Source organism: Stigmatopora nigra, chromosome 10 (assembly GCF_051989575.1).
Source record: "Stigmatopora nigra isolate UIUO_SnigA chromosome 10, RoL_Snig_1.1, whole genome shotgun sequence".
NCBI classification, from domain to species: Eukaryota; Metazoa; Chordata; class Actinopteri; order Syngnathiformes; family Syngnathidae; genus Stigmatopora; species Stigmatopora nigra.
Genome location: NC_135517.1, coordinates 8,150,112 through 8,165,401, shown reverse-complemented (window position 1 = coordinate 8,165,401; position 15,290 = coordinate 8,150,112). Strand labels below are relative to the sequence as shown.

The following is a 15,290-nucleotide window of genomic DNA, read 5'->3' as shown; positions in this document are numbered from 1 at the left end:
TTCCTTTCTCATTTTCTTGACAAAGTCACTCCCTTTTCTTCCATCTGGTATAATCCGTCCTTCAAAAGCACTGCAAAGATACAGTAAGGCAAACAGGTGAAGTACATAATCGGTAGGTCAAGACTTTTATGTTCTGATATTCCTTTGAACTTTGACCATGTTTTTTTAACTATAAGGCAATCCATCAATGAAGAAGCTTATTTTTTTTATACATCTGATCGTAAGGTGCATTATTACAATGCATTTTGTTTGTGTTTTTGTCTTTTTATGCTTTAAGATTGTGGTTGGTGGGTCTTATACTTTTCATACGTTTTTTGATCATTTCAAATTGTGTACTCCGTATATCAACTATTGTATGGGATTTTTTAGAAGTATGTTTACTGTAAATCTCGGATACGTATCGTCTTGGTCACTGGTAGTAGACAAAAACGTCGCAGTCGACTGCTATTATTGTCATGCTCTAAGCATGATATGCGCACTCGCATTCCCCTTTCACATATCCGCCTTTTCGCTATGTAAATTTAGCGCAAGTCAAGCTGTCAGCGTCATACATCGACATCTACAGAATCTTGAATTTAGTGCATATTGATTGGGCACCTGCTTCGAGGAAAAAATTGGAGTTTTAAGTTTTAAATGAGTACTAAATATGTGCCGCATTGCGTTTTTATGCTTTTTGATCGCATAATAAGGAGAACTGCAATCATCAATAAGGCGAAAAATTGGGCGAGGTTGACAGGTATGGGTTTTTTTTAATTTATGTAAAGTTTATTATTTTGTTTTATTCATGGGTTTTGGTGAATGATGAATATACTTCTCTCGCATGTTTCTAAAAAAATGATTTGAGGTCATTAAGCACGAATAGAATTCCTAAATAAGGCGCACTGTGATATCAAATTCAGTGTAAAATTTGGGTACTGAAAAATACAGCCACCATCTTGAACATGTTGATAATTGCCATTGTGCAATGTGTGTGTGTGTGTGGGGGGGGGGGGGGGGGTTAATGAAAGCACTGGTTCATTCTTGGAATATATCTGTTTTATGGGTTTAGTAGATAATTCTGGTTTATTACCTCCAATGGAGACTAGAGCCATTAGGGCCAAACAGGATGCATCTGCTGAGCTGTCATAGAGCTGCTGCTGATTCCCGGATTTGCTTATGAAAAGGAGACGGTCAGTTTTCAGAAACCATTTGAGATTCACACCATCAGTGGTCTTTGCATTTTTATTTTTTTAAGAGCTTCACTTGTCAGATGTTAGCCTGTTTCTCCAAGAGTTTGTCCAGAAAACATTTGGAGTGGCGTCAAGAATGCACATTTAAATCAGAGACATTTTTTTGTTTTTTGGATTGCTATCATCTTTGGGTTGTCTGCAATTTCTCACTGTCATTTTGATGGAGTTAGAGAATGGTTTTCAGACCCTATTTTAGAGTTGTTTTTGTTGTGGTTTTAATATGATAGTGCAAGGTTATACTGCAACATTTGTTTGAATTAATTGGAATCTTGACTGCTTTGTGGTAGGCTGTAACTTAATTTTTTTTAAAGAAATGACCCACTAATAAGTTGATTACTGGATCTCAGTTGCACTGAAGTTGCAGTGTGTGGGAGGTCAACAACTATATTTGTGTCCATTCCTGTGATTTCAATTAGTCAGCTGAAGTGCCCATAAACCCAGTGGGGATTTAAAGGGATTTTAAATCCTCTCTAGCTGCGTGTCTATCAATTAGCCACACCATTAATCCCCAAGGCGTAATCTCATTAGATAGAGCGCCTTTAATGAGACGCCCGGAGAGCAGTGAGGAAAAGAAGAAGAAAAAATGAGGTGGTGGCAATCTGCAGGTAGACCATGTGGAGAAGTGATTAGGAAGATCGAAGAGGGGTCAGCGGCTTGACGGATCAAGGCAAAGAAATATAGTTGTTGGAAAATTGTTGGGGGAAATATTTCGGTTTTTTTGTCATACCTGTGTACAAAAAGAAAAAAATGAATATGAGGAATCGGGAGAATCTGCTTTTACAGTAAGAGTATTTGAAGATGTTAGTGGCAGCACACTTGGTTTCTTGGGGACAAGCATGGAAGAAAGTGACGTCAAATTGAAAAACAACAGGCAGTGCAGAGACATTGATTTTGCTGCAGGGAAAAAGCCAGAAAGAAGCTTGTGTGGGTTGTAAATAAAGTTCTCCTCTTTGAACAAATCTACGTGTTTTCATTGTTGAATCTCTTGGGTTTTAGCTCTTGGAACTGCTCCAATAACAATTCCACAAGCTGTTGCTTGTCATGCTGGGTGCAAAAACACACTCATTTAGTGAGACTGTTGTTCAAGAGAGGTTCTGTTGCGTGCAAGATGACAAAAGTGCTAGATTAGGAGTAAAGTGACATCAAGCAGATCAGTTATGAATGTGTGGGAGATAATATTATGTTCCTTATCCAACCCCAGAACACTGACTCCATTATGGCAGGGCTTTTTCAACCGCATCAGTCCAAATCCATTAGTCCTAATAATGCTGGTGCATAAGTAATGGTGATGGTGAATTGTTTTCAAATTTTAGGGATATGAACAGTAACTTCAAACGGAACCAAAGGAAAGTTGGGTTTTTGAATGGATATATTTTCTGAAATCTATTTTACCTTGCTATATGCTTGAGGTCACTAAGTGAATATGATACACATTCAGCAAAATGTGTATTTTTTTCTTTTATTTATTTAGGTATTTATTTTTAAGGCCCTTCACACATTATCAGCTACATTTAGTTCCCGGCATATGGTGCAGTGGCCCATTGTTAGCACAAGGTCTCACAAGGAACATTCATATGAATCAGTTAAACAATCTCCCAGACATTGTAAAAATAACCAAATCTAATGATATGATGACTTTGAATATATATAAATATATGATATATATAATATATGTATATATATATATATATATATATATATATATATATATATATATATATATATATATATATATATATATATATATATATATGTGTGTGTATATATATATATATATATATATATATATATATATATATATATACACATATATATATATATATATATATATATATATATATATATATATATATATATATATATATATATATATATACACATATATATATATATATATATATATATATATATATATATATACACATATACATATATACATACAGAATGATACGAATATTTATAAGTAGTAAACCACCCAAGTAGAAAGGCATTGAGATCTCACTAAATATGTTCACCTTACTTAGCCCATGGGTGTCCAAACTGGTCCTCAAAGGCTGCAGTGGGTGCTGCTTTTCATTCCAATCTGGTGTAATCAGTTGATTTCAATCAGGGGCTGCTGGTTTCAGAAGAAACCTCATCGGTTAAACTGTCTGTGCTGGATCAGTGTAAAAGAAAACCCTTGCACCCGCTGCTACCCTTTGTGGAATAGTTTGGCCTTAGCCATTTAAAACACACTCCTCCTAAATGGTATGAGATGATTATTTGGCTCTTCAACAAGTTGGACTCCAACGTCCATAAGTGTACAATGAAGCTCTCCTTCCCATCTGCCCTTCCATTTCCCCCTGTCAGCCTCAATCCAGGAGGACAGAGCAAAGCCTAGGATGAATAATAGATGTATAGCAAAGTCATTAGTATATATAAATAATTGATCATCACACATGTCTGGGATTATGATTGTAAATGTTATGATGATATTACAGTAACATGACAGGGAAGAACGACAAGCTTTGAGACAGTCTGCCTAATGAACGATGATTAGTCACAGTTTGACGCTATGCCGTAATGGACTGTGTATTTGCTCCTTGTTCCATCGCAAATGCGCGAGATGTAATTCATGCTAATTTTCCTTCAAACATTTCATGTATAATTAATGTGTGTTTTTTCCCAAGATATGCAGGGGGAAAAATCACGAATTGGTGTGATTATTGAATGCATTTCATGCCTATCAACATCTGTAACAAGCATGGTAAGTTGATGGATTCTAAATTGTCCGTAGGTAAAACGTTTTGGGAATGGTTGTGTGTCATTGTGTGTCAACAATTCAGGGTGCACCTCATCTTTGTTAGCTGAAATAGGCCTAAGCAACCAAATAGCAGCATGAAAGATGGAATGAAATAATTTGAAAAGTCCGACAGGTGAGATTGGAATGCGCGTGGGCATATAATACTTAAAGCATGACAACATTAGTAATCAAAGAGGACGTTTTCGTCTGCTACAAGTGACCGAAATGGGCGAAACTGAATCAATTTTACAGAAAAACTACTCAAAAAATACCATACACAAGTTCTTATACGGCATTAACAATTTGAAATAATCAAAAAACGTATAAAATACGATAAAACGTATGAGTTGACAGGTATGATAGTTTTATAGTGTTTAGACAGTATAAATGAGGTCATCTACTTTTCCACTGGACGACACGAGTGTCAGGGGAGAAAAAAAACAAACTTTGATTTATTATTTTGATAATGGACAGCTGAGTCCCCATCCCATTATCATTTGAAGACATCAAAGTGAATGATGACAAATAAATGGCGCCTTCTGCTGGGTAGGCCTCAAACTGGCACCCTAACAGACATCAACACTCAATACCCTCAACATACTGGAAGCAGTAGTGTGGCTTTCTGCCCAGAGAGTCATTCAGTCCAGAACGGCTATGGGCCATGAATTTTTTTCCTAATGTAAAATATGTGCCCCTTGGCTGCCTCAATGTTGTACAATGCTTCTTAAATCAATACTGTGGTGACAGTCCATTAAATCGGAGCATTATTGTTTTCTACATTTTCTTTTAATGACGCTGTCGGCACGTACCTAACGTGTTCTACGACTGAACGCAGGTCGGTACAACAGCAAGTGTATCTTGTAAGACCAGCTTGTTAGTTCCATCAAGAGACACGCATGTCACACATTGCACTGCGTTAAAAACCTTGAGTGGAGATGCAACACATTTTGTTCCCGTCCTACCTTTGCCAATGCAATGACTTCGTAAATGGGATGTTCTTCTCCTGTGGGTTGCCACGGCCTGCTGCCAGACCTGATGTAGCCCCATTAAAGAGGGCAACAGTCTATTAACCCCCACATCAATAGCCCGCAGGTGCACACCATACTTACAAACCCATTTCAACAGTAGTCATAAACACTGGGCCTATAATAGCATCTGTGGGCCAAAGCAAACTGCCCTGGTCAACCTTGTGACAAAAGAGTCCTCAAGTCAGCATTAACCCAAGGGTTGTAAGGTCATGGACACATAGGAAATGGAGTCGTTAAGCAGGACAAACAGAGTGATGCTGTTGATGCATGGACCTTGAAAAGCTTTTTTCATTTATTATCATTTCATAAGAAAGGTACATTTGCGGCTCTTAAGATATTTTATTGACTTCACAGACCTGTTTTGCAGTGCAGAATAAAGCATCCAATCAACGTAGTTGTTGAAAGGAAACCTTAGTGCTGGTCATACTGTAAACTAAAAATATATATCTCCAACTTGTTCTGTTTTCTTTGCAAAACTGCTGTCTTAAAATTTTGAAGTGAAGAAGACATTGATGTGACTTCACTGTTGTTCCCTCTGGCAAGCTCAGGGTGTTTACCCAACGCCCTCGGGGTGCAGTGACTGAGGCGTCGCTAGGCAACCTCATCATCCCCTGTTGCTGCTCTGCTTCGAGCACTCAAGTGGGAGCTTATGTGGACTTAAGTCTGAAAGAGCAGCGGTGTTGATGAGTGCAAGGGGGATTACCATGAAAAATATTAGATTGGTTGGAGGCAAAATGGGTGAGGTCTCACCGTTATCAGACTGACTTGTGTGAGTGTATCAAAGCTCTTAATCAGGCTGAGCTTTCCTCCAGCAATAACCCTTTCAGGGAGATGCAGTTTTGAGTAAAGACAAAACTTTTGGCAATTCAATCCCTTGGTGTATATGCATGCTGCTACTGCAAAAACTAAAGTACTTTTGTATCTTTGGTATCTATACTTGTACATTGCAATGTATACTTTGTTTTTTTTTCTATGATTGGTTCCCACAAACTAACAAAACTACAGTTAAAATGTTTAAGTTTCACAACAATTATGGTTTATTTTGTATAATGATTCAATTAGCCAATAATTGTACATATTGTAAACAAAAATAATACTACTGAAAAGCAGGCACCGACATTTACGAATCTAACTTAGTAGAGAAACAAGCCATACCATACATTTCCCTACAAAAATCAATCATTTTGATGAGAAAACTCTTCAGCACATGTATTGTTGTTTAATGTCACAGCAAAATAAATATTTTTTATTATTATACAAGACATTTCTGAACAGGGATTAGTAATTATAGTGTCTAATTTGGCTTTCTTTTACCATTTGTACTAAGCAGTGGGGTGGAAAATAGCTTCATCAGGGGGCCAACCCTGACCCTCCTCTGATCACGCCATTGAAACCACACACATATGTTCATGCCAGAATTTATGTAATGAAGCAAATTGGAAAATGAATGAAAATAAGACCAAAGCCTGTCTTTGTTGACCATACCATAACATTATAAACTTTTCAGGGGTTATAGTTGGGCACCAAAATCCAGTTTTATTTGGTTTCGAAATAACCAGTGAGAACAAACAAAGAAATAATTCAGTGCCTTATTGGGTTTTGATTGTAGTTTTGTTATAGTTGTTTAATATGTCTCATATCATCTCATTTTCTGAACCGCTTTATTCTCACTAGGGTGGCAGTTGTTTGTATCCTTGTGTCCTGCGATTGGCTGGCTACCAATTCCGGGTGTCCTGCCTCTGGCCAGATGTCAACTGGGATGAGCTCCAGCACCCTGGTAAGGATAAAGTGGTTCAGAAAATGAATGAATGTATGAACTCTACTGTAGTTCATTCATTCAAGAGGGATGCTATAGTTATTAAAGCATCCCTCTTTGAGTTTAAAGATGCATTGGAGTTTCATTGTAGTAATACACATACTGTTTTATAGCATCAAGACCACAAAAATCACAACTGTTCCACGTCATCTTCAAAACATGGACATTGAGTTGGAAGGACAAACCACCTCGTGGAGCATGGTAAGCAAGCTTATCTTTTCCACATTCAATATGGCTGGACAATTTGGGCATAGATACGATGTGTAAATTTATGGATGGACGACGAGGTAAAGCGTCATGAGGCAAATTTCTAGCCTAAGTGCATTTTTAACTCGCTACTGGATATTTTTTAGGAATCAATAGAGCCTAAAACGCCAACAAATCTGTTAGTTTAATGCCTGGTTCAACACACCGTCGACAATATAAGCTCCTTAACTCATGATTTACTTTCTCGGGCCGCACAAAATTATGTGGCGGGCCAGAATTGGTCCCCGGGCCGCCACTTTGACACCAAAAAGTGGTTTATTGTACTTTTTTTTTTTTTAAAAAATCCAATCCTAAAACAGAAAGTTGGCACTCATGATTAATTTTCCCGGGCCGCACAAAATGATGTGGCGGGCCACATGCTGCAGGGCCTGCAGGACTGATAGTAGAGGGCCTCCAGGTAGATTTCTAATCCTAGCAATGTAGTTCAAGTATATAAATACCTAAGACTCACTCTTGACTTCATTAGAAACAATATAATGTCTGATTCAGCCAAACATTGATTTATGCCACCATTTCAGGGTGTCCCCCGCCTGTGGCCCGGAGACAGCTGGGATTTGCTCCAGCACCCCTCGCAACTCTAATGAGAATAAAGCGGATCTGAAGATGAGGTGAGTTAAGTATTCATTGACTAAATATAATTAACATCAGTCTTATCACAGGTAAATATAAAACTTTGCGTGCAGTTCTTATAGATAACTAAAATGCTGAGTAGACCCAATTCTTGTATGAATATGAAGAGCTTCAGTTTGTCCTGCTAATCCAAGGTCAGTTTAAAAAAAATGCAACTACGTAGTATAAAGCAATTTCATCAGTGGAGGTAATTTAAATAAATAAATAAATAAAATAAAAAGCCAGGGTCAACAGGAATTGTATTGGATTCACAGTGTAATACTGCCCCCTAGTGTGATATTGGAAATAACAAGTAGCACAAAGGATAAGGTTACTGCAAAATGTTAATTTATTAAAAATGTTAATTGTGAAAACATTTGTTTCATTATATGGATAAATTCTATTAAAAACATGTAAAATATGTAACATTTACAAATATACATTTCCAATTATAGCTACTAGAATAGCAAAAAATATATCATTAGAATTGCATTGGCTATGAGAATAAGTAGAACTGTGCCAGGGAACTTTAAAAAATAATTAAAAATCAATTGCCTTCACCTTGAGTTATATAAATTGAGACAGATGTTATTTGAACTGAAGCACACTTCACACACGCGAATCTACACACAATGAGCTGAAAGAAAAAGAGAAATTAACGTATACATTTAAAGTAAACACAATGCCTTATATAAATTAATTATTCAAGAAGAAATTTGGTTAATAAATATGAATCAAAATCTAGTCTGAGAAGTAGGCTAGATATTTACAATGTTACAGCAGATGCTGTGGCATATAGTTTAAAAAGACTATTCAGTAGGTCACGCGGTGTAAAAGTAAATGTTCTAATTCACTCCAAAAATAATGATTTAATACGAATGTGTTTAGTTAAAAACTAATTGTTTGCCTTCAGTGCTTCAAATTGTAATCCACTTACCAACAAAGAAAACTAGTGAGTGCATGATAGCGTAAAATGAAAAATCAATCAGATTAATCACATTCATTAACAAATCGGATTTTTTCAGATAGAAGGTGCAGAGAGTCCATTGCTGCTCAGGAGGTCAAAAAAGCCATCAAAGGGGAGGTAGAAAGGTGACTTCATTTATCATTACAGTATATACTAAACTGTTGCAGGTCCTTTTATCTGCTAAAGTGAAGAACCCCAGTTTCGTATAGTCTCCTTGGGAGCCTGGTATGGGCCCGCCGACCAAGTGTGTTGGGAGGGGTCAGTCTCCCCGCACACTCCGTTCGGCCTCCTCTCTTTGTTGATAGAGTCTATTTGAGAAAGCCTTTGTAAAGGAAATTGGATCTACTGGTAAATCTCTCGTTCTCCAAACAGAAGAGCAAATCCCTGAGATTGACCCGCGTGATGCGCTGTCGTGTGGGTCTGCAACTCGATGAACCGACGCCCCCTGAAATAATGGCGCCTGATCCCTGCTGGGCAAAAGAAATGAGCAGAGGTGAATAGATTAGCCATAAATTGTACTTAAAGTCAAATCGTTTTGGAATAGGATACAAGGAGAAGAAATAGTGTCCTACAAATTATCACTTGACTAAGAGAGAAGAGTCCTGTTTTCTATGTGGCTTTTTCAAAATGTGACTACCGTTGTGTTTTGATAATCATGGTAACGTGACTTGATTCCGAATATTGCAGGTTTTACCTCTGTGACCGCAGTGGAAGAAGGCGTTTCAGGAATCTTCCTCTTCTTTCTAGGGCCGATGGCAGCCAGGGCGGTCAAGTTGGCTTCCCTCTGTCTCATCTGTGCCAGTTCCTGCTGCTGCATCTGAAAGGTAAGAACACCACCACCAAAAAAAAAACTTTAACTGCACTGCGTTTAAATTAATTTACCTCCTAAGACCCAAACTTTTGCAAAGCATGTGTTTTTAATTTCTCTAATTGGGATCTCAAAAAAAGAATTATATTTTTACACGATGTAGTTTGAGTAAAATTATATCCATATCTTAAGTGGACGTCAGGCCCTTGTAGTCCAAAATTTAACATTGTAGTCCAAAAATGTAATGTCCAAATATGTGGACACCAGGTCTTAGGAGGTTAAAGCAGAGCGCCACATCACCTCTTTAGCTTTTTGTTTCAGACGCAGTTGCTCAGGGTCTTCTTGACGAGCTCGAGACTGCATTGACGAAAACAAGAAACATCAATGCAAAAAAAGCAAAGCAACCTTTGGTGCAAGTGATGACATGAGTTGACAAGCCTCGCCCAATTACAGAAACCTTTTCAGCAGGGGACATTTATCTTACCTTGGCTGCTTTTAAGAGAATCTCTCTCTCTTGTTCCTCCTTCCGCTGTTTCTCTAACTGATCCAGATGTTCAAAATACTTGAGCTGAGTACGAACATCACTGCTCTGTTCATGGTTTTCCTCCTCCTGCCAGGGGAAAAAAAGCAAAGTTCTTTAAGTGAAAGAAACCTAAAAAGAAAACAGCAACAACGGAGCAACACTGATATTCTAAATGTACTTTGTTGTCATTGTATATTGATCTGGTCCAATTAAAATCTGTTAAACAGTTTGTCTGCGATTCCCTGTTTTGTTCAGAAAAAATAAATACCTGTTGACACCTACAAGATTTTTTCCCAAAACATAGTGTTACTCTGCCCACTCTAAAAGTATTAAAGCTGTACACAAACCTTGAAATGGACATTTTTCTGCTGGGCCACTAGAGAAACTCTTTCCAGTAGATCACGTAGGCGCTGCTGAGTGGCATGTGAGATCAAATTTATTACCTCCGGACCGAGGTCTGTCACTCCAAGCTTGCGGGCTGACACAGAAAGAGTTTTGCAGGTTATATCTTGAAAAGCATTAAGAGCTACATCCAGCAACTCATTTCAACTTCATTTCTTACCAATTTCCAGCATTCTCCTCTGTAACATGACGGAGGAAATAAAAGTCTCATCCTTACAGGAATGCGTCACGGCTCCTACAAGGCCTGAACCAGTTGCAAGGATGTTGGCACTTTCCTCAGAAAGGTTTACTCCAGCCATGGAGGCTACATCGTTGATATCGTCGTCATCCCTGCAAGTAAAGTATTCAGCAATTTAAGTTTTAACCACTTGTACTCATAGAAACAGATTCAATTAAAAAGGCTTACACCATTTACTACTTGGTATACAAGTGAATCATGTTACTTCTCCCAATATTTCTTAACAAAAAGATAGATTTGCTCATGACACAAAGTTTACTAAGAAATTAATCATTTTTCTTCAGCAAAATTAACTAAGTCCAGGGTAAGCATAACCCTAATACAATTCTACATTGAGTACATCAATTGGACTAAACTGCGTCATCATCTTACTTGAAAGTAGCAGCCGCTTCTTTCAGCCGATTATTTTGCGCTGGAGTCACGACTGCAACCGAGCTTTGTCTAGAAATGCTTGTCCCGAGTGACTTTGCAGGAACTGCCGAAAATTGAGAAACAGAAGACTGTTTAAATGCGACCATTAATTCATCACGAGTTGACTGTGAAGTGATATGCTCACAAGGTTGCAGCTCTTTAAGATGGACCTGCGGCTGTCCCAAAACGATGCGACCAGGGGCCTGATTCCTGATATTCATCATCGGGGACACGGCTAACGGTACCTGAGGTCTCAGCGTTGCTCTCTGCTGCTGAGGCGTGAGGACCTGCAGAACGAGATGTGGATTAAGTCACTAAATGTGTCCTTTTACTGTCAAAACATCAAGTTACTACTATCAAACTGTGAGTAGCAGATATTTACGATTGACGGCGTCTGTCCGGGTTTGCTGACATTTGGCTGAAGCTGGGGTCTGTTGAGTTGAGCGGCAAGGCGAGGTGCGGGGCTACTCAGGACGACGGTAGTAGGACTTGGTGAGGAGGGCAAGACGGAACTAGGGGCTGCTTGGGAAAGCTGACTCTGCTGAATGAAGGCTGCTGAGTCTGGGGTCAGTTGCCTCAAGGCGGGAAGATTTTTCTGCAGAAAAAGAGGCAAGAATCAACCTTGAGTTGGGTCGTGAAATGCAGTAGTATATGAAAATCAGAATGCATTACCTCAAGGAAAGGCACTAAATATGGCTGGGGTGATGAGTTAAGCTCTTTATATAGTCTGCTGGTGAATTCCTCAGCTTCCAGTTTACTCTCCTAATGAAAGAAATAGCTGAATAAATAGGCAGATGCCAAAAACACTTTGATCTGTTCTCGCCTCTCACCAGTAAGTCTTTAACCAGCTGTTTCACACTGGCAGCCTCGGTTGATCGCTTGCCGGTGCAAGTCAGCTTGATCAGTGTAGACAAGAAGTTTCTGCATTTGTTGACATTCTCCATTGTCTCCTTAAAAGTGAAAGGGGTGCATTTAGATTTTGTTTCACTGTCAGCAGACATATAAGTATTATCGTCATAAGGAGGCATTTTCAGGGTTTTTCAACATGTCGTTCATCCCACTGACATAACTCACTTTACTCATAGTAACTGTGGTCGCAGCTGCTTGGCTTCTCTGGGCCATTCCTGGTATGGCTGTCCCCACTGAACTCTAAGAACAGAAATAAATGCTTAATAAATGTTAATAAAAAAGCCTTGCAAATAGAGACCGTTAAAATGTGTAATTATTAGCAACTATATTGACACCAAAGTTTCTGTTGGATTGGATTTTTGTAAAATATCTGTTTAATTTCTTACATTATGACAAGGATTAACTTTGTCAACTTGGTTTACAAGATGAGCATTTTTAAGATTCAAGTTAACTTGGAAATACCAGGGATGTGTTTACATTACTATCATCCTCAATAGACAAAAATACTGTATTCAAAGATTCAGACTCAGGTACTTGAAAGACAGGAGGTCTATGAAGAGTAGTAGTGGAAGGCAACGATGTCGGAGTTGGACAGCCCTGTCGGATCATGGTGCTCGGAGATGCTTGTCTGCTGATGATGGTGTTCAAAGGAACCTGGTAAAAAGTAAAAAAAAAAGCCATATAACAACACGAAAAGGGAAGAATTAAACTCATGTGAAACAACCTGGCCCGGAGGCATGCTGGGTGCAGCGGTTCGGGGTGCCATGCCGCCCAAAGCTTGTGCCTGCATTTGGGCAAGCGCCTGCTGATGTATCATCAAGAGCTGTCCAGCCTCACTGCGTACAAGCACCATTCCTGGAGAAAGGTAGAGAATATATGTTCTTCCATTATCAACAGGTGCTATCACATTTATGGTATATATGCTGTTCCATTTTCAACAGGTGCTATTACATTTAATGGTATATATATAAATATATATATATATATTCATCCATTTTCAACAGGTGCTATTACACTTGTGGTATATATGTTGCTACGTTTTCAACAGATATTATTACATTTACTGGTATATATTCTTCCGTTTTCAACAGGTGCTATTTCATTGAATGGTATATACATGTTTTTCTAAATCAGTACATTATTAATAAATAATTATTAAACTCTGAGCAGTGTTTTCATGTTTCAATAAATAAAAGAATTATGTTTACCATCACCAGTGTTATTTTTTTGTATTACAGTCCATATCTTTGATTATGGTCATTATGACAGTGAAACCATAAGGTTAATATTACATATACTACATAAAAAATTATAACGTATATTTTTGGAAATCAGAAGCAAGTGAAAACCTGTTGCTCCACAACTTGTGACTTAGTTTAAAAAGCTTGTAAGGAATAAATGCTTACATCAATTTAACATTTTGAAAAAGTACAAATTGATGTTTTGATATTTTAGCATAAAACAGGAATACTGCAAATGATTTGTTCTGGTGGTGGGCTCGTTTTGGCCCCTAGCTGCACACCTAAGTGGTAAAAGCGTCATATGAAGTCAATTTGTAACCTTAGTGGCTTTGAGCTTGTTTCTGTTTGATGGGGAATTATACACCGAGCGACTAAAAGTGGAATATACAAGGTACACTCACCAGGGGGGAGCTGGATGTTATGCAAACTGGGCTGCCCCGTGGATGTCAGGGGGGGCCTGGGTGACAACATCTGAGTTTGGACCCCACCAGGGCCGGCGGCTCTGGGGGCACCGGCAAGCTCAGGAGTCACAGGCAGTTTGGCTGCAACTTGAAGGTGGGCGGAGGCGACGGTGGGGGGTTCCACCTTAGCCGTGGGCGACACTGTCCGTATCCCATCATTGTTTCCGTTCAAAGTTGCACCTAACTGCGCGGTTTGCATAGGAGGTCTGACGAGGGTCACGGTAGCTCCTGATGTCGGGGTCACAGTCGGACCTGAGGTGATGACACCTTGCGAGTTGGGGAGGGGCGTTTGGATGACAGAGTTTGACGAGGGGGCCACGACGCCTGCGATCGACCCCTTGGACGACACGCTACTGACGGATGTCACGGGGCAGCTGTTGTTGCAAGCTGGCACCGCCGCCGCAGTCCCCGACGGAGGTGCAGCACTTCCTGAACTCAGACAGTTCATAGTCGCTCATCGAATGTCTTCGTCGAGTACAAGCCCACTTCCTCCCCGACGAGCCGAGATGGTCGATCACACCAACACTGATAATGAGTGTTTTGCCAGCCTCGTGTCCCGTGGCAAAGTCCGCCGACTAACCATGGGGACGTCGTTAGGTTGACACTCCATGCACTTCCAACTTGTTCGGAGTAGAAACAACGAAGAAAGTGATGGAGCTAGGCTTTGGTGAATCTACTCATCTCCCCCTACCAGCGTGTTTCTTCTTACACGCGGAGAGCAACACGGCATTAGTAGTTACAGTATACGTAACTAGTCGTGTCTGGCTGGCTATCTTCTTGACCCAAGTCCTCAGTGGACGTACACGCGACGCGCTACGGTCTTGCCCAGAGGCGAGCAATGTTTAATGAAAGAATAACACGCGCCTTATCCAGTGGTTATTGTAAGACAAGAAGAAGAATGGCGAGTCTACGGAGCGGTCAGCGTGGTAAACTACGGCTTTTTTCACCTCTGAGTGTAATTTAAGCTCATCCACCGAACCCGGGACAGCCGCCATCTTTACTCTCCCGCGAGCTAGCGAGAAGTGAAGGAAGCTACTGTGCGTACCAGCGGATGTGCGCATGCGCGTTGATTAACTCGGCGTCTTGTTGGAGGTGCTCAGCTCGGCTGTGATTGGCTGTTGTGCGGCCTAAAAGGCGGTCCTAATGGCTGCAACTGTCATTCCAGGGGCTTCGTTTTACGCAGTAAACACGGTCGTGGTTTCAGAGTGTTTTCGTCAAATAGCCAATCCTGCAACCGTTTGTTTGCACGGCTGCGGTATTCCATCGGTGTGGAATGCAGATGGAGACTTTTAAGGACTTAACAGTATGTTTTGGGTATTTAGGCACGGTCGAGACGCGGTGCAAGATGGCTCCGCTTCTGTGGCCAGAAAAGTGAAGTTGCTGTAGTAAATAGGCGTCACACCTGCTTTGAGAGGAAACACGCATCCTCTAGTTGGGTTACTGACTAGTCTACCCTGCATGCTTTTAGATGTGAGAGGGAAACCAGATTACCCAGAGAAAAACTACACAATCCCAATAAGAACACAGTGAGAACCCACCTGGGATCGGACCCTCGACCCCAGAACAGTGAGGCCAGGTGGCCAAGTTAGACACAAAGCA

At 39.9% G+C, this 15,290-nt stretch overlaps 1 protein-coding gene across 2 annotated transcripts; it reads right to left on the bottom strand.

The window, feature by feature from the left end:
• Window positions 1–8,057: 8,057 nt before the first annotated feature.
• taf4a (TAF4A RNA polymerase II, TATA box binding protein (TBP)-associated factor) lies at window positions 8,058–14,763 on the bottom strand. Of its 2 annotated transcripts, XM_077725810.1 has the most exons (15): window positions 13,632–14,759; window positions 12,714–12,844; window positions 12,524–12,643; window positions 12,155–12,229; window positions 11,911–12,030; window positions 11,753–11,842; window positions 11,463–11,675; window positions 11,226–11,367; window positions 11,042–11,144; window positions 10,592–10,761; window positions 10,377–10,507; window positions 9,991–10,116; window positions 9,807–9,863; window positions 9,393–9,515; window positions 8,058–9,168 (listed from the first exon to the last, which is right to left on the bottom strand). In XM_077725810.1, the coding sequence occupies exons 1-15, from the start codon at window positions 14,137–14,139 to the stop codon at window positions 9,007–9,009; spliced, it is 2,271 nt and encodes a 756-aa protein (XP_077581936.1). In that variant the 5' UTR covers window positions 14,140–14,759; the 3' UTR covers window positions 8,058–9,006. The 2 variants fall into 2 exon arrangements, with proteins under 2 accessions (XP_077581936.1, XP_077581935.1); XM_077725809.1 differs by having other exon boundaries at window positions 8,058–9,165; window positions 11,042–11,367; window positions 13,632–14,763.
• Between the last annotated feature and the right edge of the window lie 527 nt (window positions 14,764–15,290).